This window comes from Fringilla coelebs, assembly GCF_963513975.1.
Source record: "Fringilla coelebs genome assembly, chromosome: 5".
NCBI lineage: Eukaryota > Metazoa > Chordata > Aves > Passeriformes > Fringillidae > Fringilla > Fringilla coelebs.
The window spans coordinates 57,636,782-57,654,786 of NC_140033.1; the positions used below are offsets into that span (position 1 = coordinate 57,636,782).

The 18,005-nt window shown below is 43.0% G+C and overlaps 1 protein-coding gene across 3 annotated transcripts in view; it reads left to right on the plus strand.

Annotated features, from left to right (window-relative positions):
• Nucleotides 1-18,005, plus strand: part of ITPR2 (inositol 1,4,5-trisphosphate receptor type 2) — a 243,028-nt gene that overhangs the window by 13,881 nt on the left and 211,142 nt on the right. For all 3 annotated transcript variants that reach the window (XM_084205579.1, XM_084205580.1, XM_084205581.1), the window contains exon 2: nt 15,086-15,156. In XM_084205579.1, coding sequence (XP_084061705.1) covers nt 15,086-15,156 — 71 coding nt within the window. The remainder of the gene's footprint in view (nt 1-15,085; nt 15,157-18,005) is intronic.

Below are 18,005 nucleotides of genomic sequence, written 5' to 3' on the forward strand. Positions count from 1 at the left end.
GTAGTTGAAATATGTGTTAAAATAGTCAACCCTTGTAGAAACAAGGACATAGATTAAGAAGACCAAGTTCATGTCCAGATCGAGAATAAAGATTTCCAAGAAGCTGAGGTGAAAGCATTTTTTTCAGTAGCTGCTTTTCATCTATTATCTCAGTTTAGCAGAGGTCATAGAAGAACTAAAGGAATTTTATCCCTTTAGCCTGAAAGGACTGAAAATATCTTGTCAGCTCTTCTTTTCAATCACTTCAGTCCTCTGAGGACAACGAAGACATTGCATTCACAGGCTTGTCTGAGTGATGAAATGTCTTCAAGTATCTTCAAAAGCTGTCAGAATGGTCTCTACACCTTGGTTGTGGGTATCTGTTGTTGGTGGATGATGTTACCCATTGAAGGAGCTTCAGAATTTCTGTTTTGGCTATGTTTTGGTTGTTTTTATGTACTGGTAGCTTGAGGGATCAAATCTGAGTACTTGTTTTCTAAGGATTGCTGAAGGCACTTATTTGTTTGTGTTTAAAAACTGGTGCAGGATTTTTCTCCCTGACTTTTGCAGCCAAAAGAAATATGGATCTGTTTTGTAGGGTGGACCTTAAATACCTTCTGTGAGTTCTCAGTCCTTCTCCATACAAAATGGGACTGAATTGTTGTGAATGGAGTGAGGTGTAGGTTATTTTATCTAGTTGAAGAGAAGAGGGAGGAGGATTTTCCTGTGCATTGTGAATATTGGTAGCTCTTTCCTCGTGGTTTGGTCCTAGTCTGGGGACGAGGGATTTTCTCTTTGGAGGATGCTGTTCCTACCTTAAACTGGCACCTAGGTGTCCAGATGAAATTCTGCGTGTCCGGATTTCTGATTCGTATCAGCCCTAATGTGGCAGCAGCTACTTTCAAATGGGTCTTGCCTAGAGGGGATTACAGGGAGTGCTGTGAAATCTCATTTTACTTCCTCCACCTTGGCTACAGTGTGCTAAGTGGTGGGGAAGTTGGATATTTGTGCCATCCCTTGTAGATACAGAACTGAGCACTTGCTGGTCAGCTGTTTTCTGGGCACTTTGTTGCCAGAGTAAGTCAGCAGAATATCTGATTTAAATGCCATTGAAAGTCTGCTCCATAGCTATGACAGGATCTCTTCAAAGTCAGTTGGCAGGAACTTAGCAGAACTTTGGTGAGGTAAGTGCTGCGATACTTTTTTCAAATGTCAGGATGACAAGTTAGAGACAAGCTTTTCTGTTGTGTAAACACAAAGTTTTAAACACAAACAGATAGTTATTTTTGGTGCTCTTTTCCTATGACAAAAATTAAACTTGAAAGGTAAAAATAAACAAAAACATGTACTAAAACATTTTCAGATTAAAGGTTAGAAGAAAGAAAGAGCAAAGGCTCAAGCTCATTTCCAACTCACATAATTGCTGACACAAAGCTGCAGTCCAGCCAGATGAACAGCACATTGTGAGGTACAAGAATAATTTGTAGTCCTTTTAAGTAACCAGAGTAGCAAGCAGCATATACATGCTGTAGAATAAAGCCTTGTCTCTGCTTCAGTTTTTCTAAGAAATATGATAATATTTAGGTTTAACCAATATCTGTTTCTATCTTAATGGATCACAAGAGAGCAGTTAACTTCTGATGTCTTATTTACGGCGCTGTACTGATGGAAGAATTTATACGTGAGTGAACTCTGGTGTCACAAATGATTGTGTCTTTTGCCTTGGTGAATAGTTTTTCAAAGCACCAAGGCTGTGGATGTACACTTACTCTGCAAACTGTTTTTTTATCAGTGGCTTCACATTACTGCTCCCCATCAAAACAGTTTATGTGAGTGTTTCTCAGCCCTCTCTAAGCAATATGAGCTCATATACTTAAGTAATTTAGTAGATGATTTGTGCTAATGGGGTTGACTGTTGCTTAGAGACCCTCAGGCTCTGAAAGGCTGTAATGTGAAATGAATGACCCAGATTCATGTTTACTTTTGCCCTTGCCTGCATTTGGGTCAACTTAGTTCTGTTATTGAATGTTGTGATCTGTAACTCAAAGGAGTGTCAGGTTGTAGGTACAGTTTGTGGTAATTGGGAGTGGGGCTGTGGCTGAGCCTCATCCCCCATGGGCTGCAGCTGTGCAGGACAGGGAAGCAGCATTGAAGGCAATGGGACATGGAGTGCCCAGGTGTGCTGACCAACCACCACAGGGAACAGAGGGCACACAGCTGCAGTGCATGAACCATGAGGGGTATAGAAGGTTGGGTTGAAGAACAAGAAAGGAGGATGCTTGCAGCCTTCTGAAGTGATGTTACTCTGTATGGGTTGAAGCCTTCTGAAATTAGGTGATAACACTCTGTCTATTGTGGCTGTCTCAACTGTGACATATGCTGCAACATCAGGTATGCTGTTTTATTTCCGTCTGTCAAATCAGAAAATAGTGGAAAATGCTGCTCCAAAGAGGTGCTTGGGGCAAGGCTGGCAGCTGGGATTTCCAGTCAGGGAGGAAGCTTGGGAAAAGCATGTCTGTTTTAGCAGGAGGCCAGACCTTCTTCCACTTAGGCTGAAGCGTCTCAATGTCCTCTTAAACGGAAGTGTTAATCAAAATATAGCAGCCTAATTGTTTATGTGAGTGGATGAGATTATCCCAGACAATGTGGTGCTGTTTGACTTGGAGAAGGAACTGTGTAGCTGTATGCAAAGCTGCACCACAGTGATAGACCATTGGCTTTTTGATTAGGTCATAAAATCTGGGGAGGTGATAAAAATGGAGCTGATTTTTGGGTGGGGTGCTCTGCTATCTTTTCAGATCAGCTTATAGCTGTGGAATATTATTTACTATGCACAAGTGAATAGGGACTAGTAGCTGAGGCAGTGGGCAGGTTTTTAATCTTAATGTGCCAGGCAGCATGTTAAGCTCTTGTGATAATGTGCCCGAGAGCTTTGTGGAGTGATAAGGAAAAGGTTAGAATAGTTTTACTGTGCTAAATATTAATGCACCGTGTTAGATTAGAACTTTTTTAATGGGGGTTGTTTGTACCAATTAGTTTAACTTGAAACTAGATGTGAGCTTTGGTATGCTTGTTTTTGTGTCCAGGGTCCCTTTGCAGGAGAGTGTGCAGTAGTGGTTGCTCCTACAAAATCTCTGTGGGAACAGGAGTGTCATGAAACTAAATCTCAGGCTCTCCTGTTATTGCATTTACAACCTTGCACTGACAGGAAGAGATGGAATACACAAAGCACCCTGAAAAGCACCATGCCTTCTTCCTGAGAAGAGCTGCTAAAATGTATCCCATTTACTTTGTCTGCTCTGGGCAGAGAGAGCTGACATCTCTAAAAAGGGAAACAGGTGTCTTTCAATTGCATTTCTGCATGGTCCCCACAGTCCTGGTTGAGAGTTGGCCATGCAGGAGTAAGGAATGGCGGCTATTTAGTCCACCACCCATCACTTTCTGATCTTGCTCCAGCTCCTTGTGGGAGCTGCATGGTTCTCTTCAAACCAGGTAATTTATTTTCTCCCGTCATCCCTCATATTGTTTCTGTCCCCCTCACTTATGCCTTGGAGCCCTGTGCCATCTTATTGCCAGCCTTTCCCACACCTTGGATTCTGCCCTTTCCCAGCCCCCTGATGCTTGAGGGCACCAAGAACCCTTGCAGGACAAGCTAAAGCCCCGTGTGTTCAGCCATGGCTCTGCTCTGTGTGCAGAGGACCTGATCCCAAGGCTGTCCCTCTGCCATCCCTCCTGCCCTGCCCGTCAAGCAGCAGCTTGCCCAGTGTTCTGACAGGTCCTGCTGGTGAGTGGAGAAGGGGAAATGTTATTTTTTTCCATGTATACAATGAAAGGAAGCGCTGTAATAAATGGAGTGAGGTAAAAAGGCTTTCCCGGCACATTACCTTCTAACACTTCTTCATCCTGTTTCTCTGCTCCAGGTCCCACTCTGCTGTGGGGAGCAGGACTGAATTCCCCACAGCTGGCTCCTGCCAGCCCCCCAGGCCTGGCTTCCTTAGGCAGGGAAAGCCCTGCTTTGTCCTGTCAAGGGGATAAAGGATGTCTCTCCCTTGGAGCTGGGCAAAGGAGGGTCTCCTGCACCTCAGCGCTCTGGAGCTGGTGTAGGGAAGTGCTATTTCATTGCTAATATAGCAAAAGGAATAACAAAGTCTCCAGAAATTATGTAAAAGACAAGAGGGGTGGGTGGGAGGGTGGAGAGAGGAAACACTTGGAGATGTCTGCAGTGCTTCCTGTTTGCTTCTGAAAATTATGAGTCAGATCCCCCAGAAACAAAAGAGAGGGGTTTGAAAAATGGTGAGATTTAAAAAAAGTAATCATGTGTGCATCTGTTCTCTCGGTCTTCTGGTTTTTGAGCTCTCAGAGCTGGAGGCCATTTTTCACATTTTTCAGGGCAGTGGTGACAGCAAGGAACACACACTTTTCCAGTGAAAGTAGAGGGGTTTTTAATATCTCTCAATGCAGCATCAGGAAGGAGACCAATAGAAAAGATACCAAAGATTGAAGGTTTGGAATAAAATTTGTGATAGCATCACAGTTCCTCTAGAGTTGATTGCTTTGGCTTGAAGAGGTGTAACCCTGGTTTGGCTTTGGCTTGGTTAGATGTAACCCTGGAGCTGGTTTGCCTTTGCTTTCTCAGGTATATACTTTGGCACAGAAGGGAGAAGGTGCGTTGTGTGTGCCCAGATTGTTTGATACTGACCCAGAGGGAAGAACCATGCTCCTTTTTCCCAGGTCAAACACAGTCTGCATCTTTAAAACCCATGGATTCTGTGGGATTTTAGCATGAGTGTTGATAAGTGTATGTGTGTACAGTAGGATTGCACTTAAAAAGGAAAAATGAAGTGGATATCATTGTTCCGCTTATCGTATCACCAAGTGCAGGCTTTTCTAGAAAACCTGATTTCTTTGTTTTGCTGCCAGTTAGTTCCCAGTAAATGTATGGAAGTGATAAAAGACTCCGGTTTTCCCAGTAGAAAGTGATTATTTGCAGGTGTTTTTCCTCCATTAAGGTATCAGGATAAGCTGTGTGAGGAGACCTGGAAGCATTTCCTTCAGCTGAAAAGAATGCTGCTGAACTGGAGGGCCTGAAAGTAGAAGGCCAAACTCATTTCTTTGTAACAGAGCTTGTTGTTAAGACACACCTTAGGAGGTGATCTGACTGACAGGTGACAGCACAGCCGGAGAGTCAGAGCTCCTTGGTGCTCAGCAGAGTCATTACTGAGAGCTCAGGTGGGCCAAAAAAAAATCTGTATTGATAAATAACCACCTGCCCTTGTCTGCTCTGGGTGCTGGATGCAGTAGCCTGTGAGTGAGTGTTTTCTGGAGTGATTTTTGCCACTTATGCTGTCCCCAGATAGGGGATGGAGGGGTCCCAGAAACTCCTCCTGGAGCAGCTACCCTGGTTAGAATGCTGAGCTCTGCTGAGCAGATGTGGGGTTTTCTGTGCTTCAGAGCCTGGGAGAGTCTTTGGGCATGTGAGATTGTGTTGTGAGTGTAGCCTCCTGGTGGGAGATGCCAGCCTGCCTGGTGGTTGGTTTGAGAAAGGTCTGAAACAGTTTTGAGATATGAACCTGTTTGTGATGTCATTTTCCTGCTTTTAAATGATGGTTATGAAAAATTCCCACAAGTAGAACAGGCTCACACCTGTCCCCTTGCACAGAAGTGACTGTTTTGCCACCCTGCTTGTGGCTGCTGTTTCGTGACTCTCCTACTTCCCAGCTCCTTCCACTGTGGCCGGAGCGTTCCCAAGCATTTCCTCTCCAGGTTTCTGCTCTGTGCTGCTAAGTGGGACTCGCTCAAGCGAGTGTGTACAGGTCGGGGTAGGTGTGGCAAAGGGCTCCCAGAGCAGCTCCCAGCAACTGGGAAAGCAGTTCTGAGACAATCTGGAACAGCTCCCAAAATTCTCTCCCCACTGGAAACTGACTCTTCTCAGTTTTAAAACAAGTAAATAAAGTCACTGTGATTTCTCAGCTGTGGTGTTTTTTTTTTTTGGTTTTTTTTTTTTTTTTTTTGGGAAGTTTTTTTTTTAACTTGCTGCTGAAGTAAGAGAAGAGCAAAGAAGATGCAAAAATACCTGGGCAAGCTGCAAAAATTTGTAAACATTTATTGTTGCAAAGTGAAAATAGAAATCATACAATCCTTTGTTGAGAGAATTGGAGCACGTGTTGATGTGGAGTTATTTCCTGTGCACAGTTCTCATTGCCACCGGTGAGAGCTGGACACATCAAAGGGTGAGCAGACCTTGTTCAGGGAGTTCCTGCCAGCCAAAGTCATTGTCCCCAGGGGCAGAAGCAAAGGCTGAAACCAGCAGCAGGATTTTGGGAGCTGGATTGTGTGCTGGCTACGAGCTTGTTGGTGGTTATGCTGTTCAACCTGAGAGCTGTCTCCTTTTATCTGAGGGCAAAACCAGGCAGCGCTGTAATTCCAGAGCAAGGGGGTGGTCAGGAAAGGTTCACGTTCCCAGTGTAAAGTGCAGGTTTGCACCCAGTGCCAGGATATTGCACATCTCATGGAAAGGGGCTGTGCCTGGGGGAGCCCAGGATCTGTTGTATGTGTGCTTGGACAGTGTCTGTGGCTGCTGAAGGAAGGTGCACTAAAGGAGGGGTGTAACACTGGGTCAGTGCTGAGTTGCTGCAGGAAAGAGCTGTTTGACTAGTTTCAGTGGAATTATATGTGTTCACACTAGCCTGGGACTTGTCCCCATTGCTCACCTCTGAAATGAGGTGAGCCCTTTCTTTGTTTGACACCCTGACATAGAAAAGTGTTTGTAACATGGAGGGTTTTGTTGTCTGTATTGTCTGAAAAACTGTTTTTTTTTAATTAAGCAAAAAATAAGACACGTGAAATTTGCCTCTCCTGTGTAAAAAAAGCACCGCAGAATGTGAAAAATGTCAGCACTTTGGTTGAGCAATGTTTTCCACTCACATTTTTACAAAGTGTGACATGGATTGGTCTGCTGGATTATTGTTGTTTGTGTTACAAAATGGAGAAAGAGCTTGGATCGTTTTCCAGGATTTACATTCCAACCTGTGTTTGCAGGATTGATAGTTTTTTCATGTATATTTGTGTATGTATATGTTTTTGTATGCATTTGTTTGCCTACATATATGTTGTCATTCTAGATGCTGAAGTTCATTACAGGCCTTACAGTAGCACCGGAGGCTGGTTTGTCTGCTTAAACAACAGTATTTATATATTGTGCTATTTCAGCAAAGTTTCCTTATTTTCTTCCTTTGCTTATGCTTCCTTTCTGCAGTAAGTGTTGCCATTTTGATGAGTAGGTGTGACTGCCTTCATTACAGGGATGAAGTCACTTTTTGATCACTGGACAGATATTGGCATTTCTCAACAGTGTTTTTCTGGATAAATCTCTCAATTTTCATTAAGTGCTGTTAGCAGTGAACGATCCAGCCTTTCTGACTCCTTTTATTAGCACAGTTCTTCAAAGCAGTCCTTTCAAGTGGCCCTTCACAAATATGTGCAAAGGTGAGAAAAAACCTCAAACTCTTCTGTTGTAAACTAGATGTAGAATTTGTTTTGATTTGGATTATTTTCCCTATGCTGCTGGCTTAGCTTTGTCTGTGGCTAAATAGATAACTCTGCATGAGTTCTGCTTGGTTTTGGGAGCAGTGATGCTGTTACTAGGATCTCTGTTCTGAAGTCACTGTGTACCACAGAAATTTAAACTGCTCAGTCTGATAGGGACCACTTAGCTACATGCCTAAAAATTCACATAAAGATGCAGGGTTGCCTCTGACACCCTCATTTTTAGTTTACAGTGGTCCCAGTGTCAGTGTTTCTAATGTGTGTTAGGTTGATAAACCTAGTAATTCTACTTTATGTGTGCTTTCTTGTATTGAGACAGCTGAGTTGCAGACCTGTTATGGGTGGTTGTAAGGTGTGAGCAAGCAGAGTTCAAGTCATGTGTGTAATCTTGATTTACGTCTAAGTTTGGGCCAAATCCTGGGCTTGTTACAGAGTTTGCATTCCATATGTAGTTAGGTGGATTAAGTGGAAATGCTGAAGAGATAAGGTTGCAATTAAATCTTTGATGAATGACCCTCCATGTGAGGTGCTGACACTGCTCTTCTGTAAACTTCATCCCTCAGTGCAGTTCTGGGAATCTGGGATGATGAGGGTGAAATCCTGGCCTCAGAGAGACATCAGTAGAAATTTTGTCCGTTCAAAGACAGCCAAGATTTCACCTAAAGGAAAATATTAGTAGTGGAAAAAATTGTCCAGTCCTCCAGGTGATGTGCATTATTATTGTGTCTGTGTCCTGCAAGCCACTAAAGAAAGCCTTCAGAAAGCTTTCCTTATACTCATTTTATAATTTCAGGTTTTTTAGCTTTAATACAAATTTCACCCAAAAGAGGGTTTGCCTGTGGAAGGGTTTTCCAGTTAAATGCCTTCAGGCTGTCGTAACATCCTTGTAGGATAGACTCTTACTTTTCATATTAAAAAAAAAATTAGAAAAGAAACAAAGGAAGAAATCAACCATTTCCTTGGGTTTATGGGAATGTAATTTGTTTATCAAAGGCACTGAGACAGACTGAAGCCAAAACCTGCCTGGGAGCAGAGTGCTAGTGTTGTAGAGAAGTACAGCAGGACTGGGTGTGCCTGGGGAGGGCGCTGGGTGGGATAGACTGGCACACCTCCTCCCATTGCCAGTTCCCCATGGAATCACAGAATATCCTGAGCTGGAAGGACCCACAAGGATCATTGAGTCCAGCTCCTGGCCTTGCCCAGCCTCAAGAATCACACCCTGTGCCTGAAAGCATTGTCCAAACACTTTTTGAGCTCTCTCAGCCTTGTGACTGTGACTAATTCCCGGTCCCCTTTTGACAGCAGATTATAGGTGTGCTTGGCACCACTGAGAATGACTTGATGATTGTTGTTTTGATGTGAGGATCTTGAAATACCGTGCAAATGTTAATTTGCTTGGCAAAAATCAGTATGTCCAAGTGCAGCTCTGTACCATTTTTTGGTGCATTAATGGCTTATCTATTGCTCAGGCCAAGAAAATTGCAAAACTGAGACTAAAATCCAGGAACCATGCTTTCTCCCTTCCTCTGCAACCTCCAAATAACATTTTATTCCTTTGTAATAATTTATTTTAGCTCTCTTCTTATAATTTAATGGAAATTGTGCAATGCTTTAAATGTAAATATAGCTATAAAAAGGGCTAAACAAGTTCTACTGAACAGAAGCTTTTGCAATCTAAAAGCATGATTGGATATAACACAATACAATAGAATAACAAAATGACATTTGGGATTTATAGCTTGATTACTTAACTGAGCAGAAAAACTTCTGCTTTTACTCCCTCCCCCTTGACATGCAAGCCTGCAGGTACAGTTACAAGAAAATATGAATGCACTATCAGATAAGGACAAAACTTTAGGGCTAATTATTTGTGCAGTTATTAGTGCAAATGTGGAGCTGCTTGCTTGTATGGTGGTGTTTTTGCTTCCCAGTATGTGCATGGGATTGTGCTTTCTGCCCTTGTGTCTCCACACCATTTGCTAATACAAAGTGACCCACACAAGCATTTTTGGGATGGTGGGAATGGCTGAGTGTTCCTGCTCTGTGTAGCTCAGATAAAATGCATCCACACCTTGGTTTTGCACTGCAGGTTGTTTATGGTGAAATTTGTCTGCTGTTTTAGACACCTCCAGGAGTTTGGAATGTTTTAGATGCATAGAATTTTGCTTTCCCAGAGTAAGGGCATTTATTAAACAGCTCCTTTCAACCTGTTTTATGCTTTGTGTTTGTGGCAATTAAAATTCATTCAGAAAGGAAAGTATAAAGTTCCTAAGGTTTGAGGCAGGCAGGAGCCAGACTTTCTTGTGTCTGTGCTGCTGTACCTCACTGGTATGAAGTTCTTTAATATTATGTTCTGCTGTCCTCTCATTTGTCAAAAGGGCTTTTTAGCATGGAATCTTCCTAAGTTGTACTGAGGTTTAATAGCCCTTCTATAAGTGCAAGGAAGAGCCTTTTTATTTTCTACTTGAGCTGGGATTAATCTAGGGAACCCTAAAAGATGTGAAAAGATGATGGTGAAAAATTTGGCATTGGAAAGAGACAGGAAAAAGGACACATTTCATACAGGGTAGCCGATCATAGAGCTGTAAATAATTTGAAGCAGGACTGGTAGTCAGAAAGGAGTATGAACTCGCATTTTGGGAAGGGTGAGGTAGGATGACTGTAGATTTTTGGCAGGAGACCACTTGAAGCACACAAGAAGTGGGCTGACCTAGATGCCTGATAAGAGGCTCAATGAAATGAAAAGTGGGTGGACTTGGAGAAGAACTGGGTGGATCTGATTGTTTTGGCACTTGGGTATTTGATGTTTGATTTCCAGGGCAGCAAAATTTTAATCACCTATTGTTCGTTATTGGTTGGTTTCTTGGTGGTATGACTCTCATCTCTCTTCCCGAGTGGTTGCTGGGATGTGTGGAGCACAGGAGAAGCTTTGTGCTGCAGTTTGAGAGGAAAGAAGTGTCCTGGGTGGCAGGTGCTCTGGAGGAACACTTCTGTGGAGGAGGTTGTGTGAAGGGAAATCTGAGGAGCAAAGCAAGGGAGCCTTTGTGGGCCGCTCCTTTGTTCACATGGGGATGTTGAGGTTATGTGGTTTTGGGATGGAACCTCAGCATTCTTTGTGAACAAATATGTTGCTGGGCTCCACTGGCAGTTAAAATGTCCAGCTTCTCTTGCTGATGCCTGTTACCAACTTTGCCCCTCTTCCTGTTGCTGCCCAGGCCTTGTGCTGCTCAAAAAGGCAGTGAAATTATGATACCATTAAGAGAGTAAAAGCTGAGCAATGTGAGTGTCTCACATTGAAGATATCGCCTCTAGCTTAGTTTATTCAGCTTTTTGAGGAGTAAAATACTCCACAGGTGTGTAAATAGTGCCAAATGTGTAATAGACATCAGCAGCTGGGTCTTGTAGTTTTAAACAAGTTACACACACTGTGCAGTTCCACCTATGGGAGAGTCTGTGTGCTCATGTGTTTATTCAGATATTGTTGTACTTAATAATATTGGGTATGATTATTGGGTGGAAATTGCTGTTGGTAGGAGGAGAAAAAATACATTTCAGGATGGTATTTTTGAAACTCAAGGTATAAAGCTAAGATAAATGATATTATGTGTCTGCTTTCTTTGACAATCTAAAAAGCATCTTATATTATGAAAGAGACCTAAAATTCCTGAAAACCACCATAATTCCTTTCCTATTGTTTTCTTACATTGGTGTTTGTTCTTTAAGAATGCAACTGTATCTCAGCAGTAAATCTAAAATAACTCATCACTGGGAACAGTCCTTCTAGGATTACAGCTGTACAACTATTCTTTGACTCTTGCAAGTTCCTAGAAACCTTTTGTGCATTTACCTTTAGCCTGTGTTAGGTAATCAGGGGAGCTTGCAGGACACAAAGACTTATGGAGCCTATATGATTCCTGTCTATGAACCCAGGCACCATTAGACTTTTCTGCCAACATACTTTGCTTATCAGTTATACTGCTGTTGCTCAGTCCTGCTCCTCCCACCCCTGTGTCCTTCCTCCCATTTCAGCAGAGAAGAGGCAGCTTCAACTCCACCAGATGACAGAGGAGAATGAGAGGAGAGGAAGAGACGTGCAGAACTCTACAGTGTCTTGCTTTGCCCACTTGACACAAGGCAGAGCTTTCTTCCTGTGCAGTGACTGAGCACTGAACAGATTGTCCAGAGAGGGTGTGTTGTCTCCTCAATGGAGATATTCCAGAGCTGCCTGGACACAATCCTGTGCTCTGGAGTGGCCCTGCTGGAGCAGGGAGGTGGGACCAGCTGCCCCACTGTGGCTCCTTCCAGGCTGACCCACCTTGGGTGATTTTGTGATGATAGTGGAGAGTTGAAACTGCCTTTACTTTCCCCCCCTGCCTCTGTGGAGGAGCATGCCTTATCTCCTAGGCATTGCTTTAGGTAGCTCCAATTCTTGTTTAATGAGCCTTTGTACACCGTAGCTGTGTACACTTCTGTACACTGTGAGGCCTTAATGGCTTAAACACCTGCTGGTCTGTGAGGTTGGCTGCCTGTGGCACAATGATGAGGAACTGCCCTTGCTCGCCCTGCAGCGAGTGGAAAAACTTCCACTGGCTTCAGTGGGAGAATGACTGGGCATGTGTGACGAGCAATCCCACGAGCGTTGTTGCTTTCAGCCCCTAATTCTGCAATTACTGAATACAAAGGGCCATGCGTAGAGTCCAGGGCTGTAATTACTGTTTTGACTTTCCTGATGATTTATCTTAGGCACTACCAATGAACTGTACAGCTTAATTATGGCAGTGACTTGGAGGGATTGCGCAAACCCCAGGTATTTATTGTGTTCAGGGGAGAGCCAGCTCAGCTAGAGATCATTTCATACATGTCCAGCGATCTCCTTTGTCATTTATGTGCTGCCAACGTATGGAAAACTGAAATGCAGTTGTGTTGTATGTGCCAGGTGCTGAATGACAGCTGAGAGCACAAAGCAGCATTGTCAGGGGTCCAGCTGAGGAATTAAACCCCTTGAAGCTTGTTAAAGCTTCTCTGATAGTACTGTGGTTAAGTGGCTTGAATATTTGCACCATAATTTGGATCAGTGTTTACATATCTTGCACGTTTTATGCTATAATACAATAAATATAATACAATAAATTCTGCCTTTATCTAAAAAGTCTGTTGTGGTGCACTTTGGCCTCCTATTCAAACCTACAAGCAAGTGATCTTAAAACCTGCTGTGGTGTGGTCTGACAGTCACTGCAGGTGCCCAGGACCTTTTGCAGCCAAGCCTGTTGTTTGGTTTCACTCATCTCAAATGGATTTGTGAACAGGTTACAAAGGTTTTGAATTGCTGCTTGTTTAATGCAGCCACCTCACAGGTGTCAGTAACAAACCAGCAGCTGCTTTTGGCTCGCTATAAAAGTGGGATTTGAATATTTTGAATTGTGTCAGAGGAAGTGGTCTGTGTTTGAAGAGCCTCTTGTGTTCCCCTCCACAGAGCCGGCTGAAGTCTTGCATCATGTGGAATGTGCAGCTCAGCTCTCTCTGTGGTACTGTAACAAGCACCTTCAGAGTAAACAAGGAGCTGTTAGCCTCCCTGAAGTCATGCAGCTGGAATACAGGATGAATGGCCTTATGGGGAAATGCTGGGGATTAAATTGTTAATTTGGTAACTGCTAAATAAACAAAGCAGACCTTTCCTCAGATTTTTGTCCTGTGTTAGAAGAAACAAAGATGTGAGAAGCTGAGGTGCTGAGCAAGGGCTTAGGAGATGGTGTTCCTGCTCTGTCATGCACTGCCCTGGCACATGTCAGTCAACCTTTCTGTGCTCTGATTTTGTGTCCATAGGATGGGAGTGGCACCAGCTCCTTTTTCCTTTGTCTTCTCTGATGTCTTTGGTTCGTGAATGCTGCCAAACTCTTTTAGGGTCCTTATCTTTGTGCCTTTAGAGAATGGTGAGCAGCAAGTGATTGCTGTTAATTGTTGGATGTCTGTTCTCTGCAAGGCCAGTGTGTTTGAGCACTGCAGCTGGCTGGCTCAGAGAGTGTGCAGGGTCTCATTTGTTTTGCTCAGCACCAACACCTTGTTTTCTATCTGGCTTTTGCAACAATGACAAGCCATGGTGAAAGTTTTGCATTTCACCCACATTTGTGGTTGTCATTGTTGAGGGTGTACAAGTTGTCACCAAGGAATGCAGGAGATTCCTTGTGGTTTATGGTTGACTTTTCAATATGCCTCCATCCTGACATTGGTTAAGGTCAAATCTTATGGGTTCTTCCTTAAAAACCTTCCAGGGATTTTGTTGAGAGTGAGAAGTACTCCTTGGCATAAAAACCCTTTGGCAAAGCTCCTGTTTAAGGTAATCCTTTCCAGTCAGCTCGCAGTGACTCCGGGTTAGGTACTGTTTACAGGAAGCTTTGGCCTATTGGAACATGGACAGGATGCCTGCAAGACTCGTCCTGAGTCCTGCTTTCCAAACCTCACTCTGCTCTTTTTAAGCCTGGCCTAACCTAGACTGTGAAGAGCACAACTCCCTAAGGCCCCCTGCTCACTCCTGAAGCTGTTTCTTCAATTCCCCTTCCTCAGTGACACCACATGTTTGCATCTAAGTCTCTTATGAGATTGGAACTGCTGGCTTCCAAAATTCTTTGTCATTTTTGCTTCTGGGAGCTGCAGCTACAGTGGAGACTTTTTCATCTTGCTAGAGGTAGAAAACTCATGGGTGTCCCGGGGGATTGGCCTTGCTGTGCTTGTGGCTGGAGGTAAAGCCTTCACCAACTTGAGTCAAAGCTGAATGCATCTATCGTGTAACTTGGCTGAAGCCATTTGTGCTTTTATTTCAATTTCCAACAAAAATGCTGCTAAGAATGTTGCGATGAAGTGGCAGGGCAGTAGTGTGTCCTTCAACATGATTTTCCTGAATAATCGTTTGAAATGGGCAAATTATTTACAGGATGCTTCCTGAAAGGAAGCTGAATTTATGTCTAGGAAGTTCTGAGATAAGTTTAACAATTCATATTTTAAATTTTATTATTTATTTAACTTCTAAAATATTACAAGAAATAGATTAGATTTGTCATCTAGATTTTCTGCTGTGGACTAAAGAAATGCTTATTCATTTTAGCACAGGAAAATATGGTCTTGGGAGTTTTGATCAGAGCTGAACCTTAATTCCACATGCCTCCTCAGAGAAAAAAAATGGGAAATGTTGAAGAAGAAAATCTGACAACTGCAGGAAAAAAAACCATTTCTGATTGAGGGTTAATGGCTCTGATGAAGGAGAAGATAAATTTTACATGGAACATCAATGTTGGTGTGACAAAAGGGATTTTGACTGAATTTAAATGAAGTGGGATCTGAAACACAGACCATAATTTAGTGCTGTAGAAGAAATCCCCGTCTAGAAGGAACATGTAGACTTTCTTGGTTATGCTTAGTAACTGAATAACAGAGTTTCTAAGGTATTTTTTGCTATTACACTGGAGAAATGTGGAAGCTTTTGGCTCTGTGGTGTGGCAGACGTGTCTGCGCATTTATAAACGTTGATGGCATGTTTTAGTGAGTGTGTTACCTTTTGTTTTTCTAGGTTAGTGGATGACCGGTGTGTGGTCCAGCCCGAGGCAGGTGATCTGGCTAATCCTCCAAAGAAGTTCCGAGGTCAGTAACCGGGGATCCTTTCTCTTTAATGACCAACTGCTGCTGTTCTGCCTCCTTGGGCCCTTTTACCATGTGACTTCCCAGAGGGTTTGTGGACAAAGGGACGAAGTTTCAAACTGGAACATGAATGGCAGATTTTGAGAATGAATTACAAAATCTGCAAAGGCACAAGAGACAGGTGGAAAATACAGGGGAAGGGGCTGAATTTTCCTGTAGTCCAAGAGTTACTTGCTTTGTTCTGCACATTTAACACTGATCCCCTGCTCTGTGACAAACTCTTTGCTCCAGCCCTGCTCTCACTGTAAATGGGAAAGAAACTTGTGAGGTCCAAAGCTACTTGAGCTGATGAATTGTTTATTTTCTTTTCAAGATAAGATACCATTTTAAGGAGTACCCCCAAATATTTTGTCAGCTTTTTGTTTTGCTTTTGCTTAAAACGGTATGGTTTTTTCAACTTGACCTTGTAGATTTGGATAATTCTGTTGTTTTGCTTATTGGAAAAAAATAACAGCGTGCTGACAACTTGTAGTTTTTACTTCTTGACTGCTAAAAAAGTACTCATAGCTGTGCCAGAGCAGAGCCTGATCCCGGCCTCTTTTGGCTTAAAAGGGCTTGGATTCACACTGGTTCTGAGATAAAGAGAGTATGACTTGCCTGATTTAGAGCAAGGGAAATGTGTTTCATGGCTGTTTGTATCTATTTTCAATGATCTTTAAGGTCCCTTCCAACCCAAACCATTCTTTGATTGTCAGGGCTTCCACTGACATGCTTAACCTTAGTATTTTATTTGCAGTGTTTATGTAAATGCTACTGTTGCAAAAGAATAAAGCATTTAAAACACTGGGAGAGTGAAGTCCTGCTTTCCCAGAGAGTTTAGGACTTTTTTCCATTATATATTCAGGAAACATCAGCAGTTGGTTCCAGTTCCAGCTGTGAGTATTCAGCACACTGGCTGAAAGTGAGGATGCATACTTAGAAACTAACAAACAGTAATAAATTTCAGTCGCTGGTGTGACTGAATACCTTTAAAGCAGAGCTGAGGGTAGCATCCAGTGTGGCTTTCAGGCTGCAAAACTGTGATTTCACCCCCTCACTGCCTGCAAGTGACTCACGGTTTCCAGGTTGCACAAAATATCAGGTGGGGATTCTTTGGATGATATTTCTGTCACTGGACTACCCTGATGTGTTTCTGAAGTTGAGCATATCCAGGTTTCTAGATGGCACCAAGATCACTGGGAAAGATTTGTGATAGGATAATTGAATACACCCAAATGCCTACAACTAAGGAGCTCAATGGAGCTTAAAAAGACAACCATAATTTTTTTACTGTCTAGTGTTTGAGGGCTTGATTTTATAACTTCAGTACATTAGAGTTCTTTTCTTGCAGCTCTGTGTTGTTAATTTCTAACTTCAAAAGGCAAAGAAAGAAAAAGTTGATAGGGTTCTGTGTTGATGATTTGGGCACTTTGATGCATGGTGGAAGCTGATTGAGCTCTCAGCACTAATGATTTGCCATCAGTAGTGGCAGCACATGTGGAGCAGATGTCAGAGGGGGATGGGACACTGACAATAGTACAGCTGTTTTCTGCTGCTGGGGAAACCAAGGTCCTTCCTCTTGAGTTACATCCCAGCTTCTGTCCATTAGTTGTGGACAGTTTTGGCTCTGTCCCTCTGTCTGTTGCTTGCATAACACATCCCTTTATCTCCAGTTGCCTCTGCTCCCTCTTCTCCACAGCATCAAACCTTTCTTTTCCTCTAATTCAAATCCTCCTCTTTTTGGGGATCCCCTCTTTTCCCTCTCCTTCCCTGCCCCAAAACTTTATAGTACCTACTCTCCTCCTTCCTGCTGCTGTTTAGCTCCTTTTGCAGTCTTTATTCCAGTCACTCATTAGCTCTCTCTTCTTTGTAGTGCTCCATAGCTTAATTTTGGGACTGCTGGCATGCTGGTAGCATGCAAATTTGGATGAGCTGCAACACAGAATGATTTGGATTGGAAGGGACCCTCAAAGCCCATCTCATTCCAACCTCCTGCCATGAGCAGGAACACCCTCCACTATCCCAGCTTGTTCAGAGCACCATCCAGCCTGGCCTTGGACACTTCCAGGGATCCAGGGGCATCCACAGCTTCTCTGGGCAACCTGTGCCAGGGCCTCAGCACCCTCACAGGGCACAATTTCTTCATTATATCCAATCTGAATCTACCCTTTTTCAGTTTGAAACTACTCCCCCTTGTCCTGTCACTCCATGCCCTTTTAAAAAGTCATTCTCCATCCAGCTTTCTTGTAAGCCCCCTGAAGCTACTGAAAGGTGCTATAAGGTCTCTAACACCTGTAGGAAGGAGAAACTAAATAGTGAAAAAGCAATTGTTGCATTAATTTATGCAACCCACCTTTCTATAAAAGCATGGCTATAGTGTTAGGGGCATTGAATGTCATATCAGCTTCAAGTATCCATAAGCAATGTGTGTTCAGGAGGATGGCTACAGGAACGATAAACCTATCCTTTGGATGTTTTCTCCTTCATCCTTCAAGTCAAATTCTAAATGTGAGAATAGCAGGAGCTTTGCTGAGAGCCCAGCAGAAACTTGCTGTCTAATTGAGCTTTAGTGCCTTGAACCACAGAGGTGTCTTTACCAGGAGAGCAATCAAAAGCACATCTCTGCTATGCTTTGCTAAATTTCTTAGCTCTGCTCAGAGCCCTGAGGCAAAAGAGTTTCTAAATATTGTTCTTATAATCAAGAATCTAAGCAAAATCCATATTTTTCTCCCCAAGAATCTTCTGCGAAATAGCTTTTAATTAAAGCAGCAAAGTTAACAAACCAAACAAAAACTGCTTTAAGTAGGTTCTTA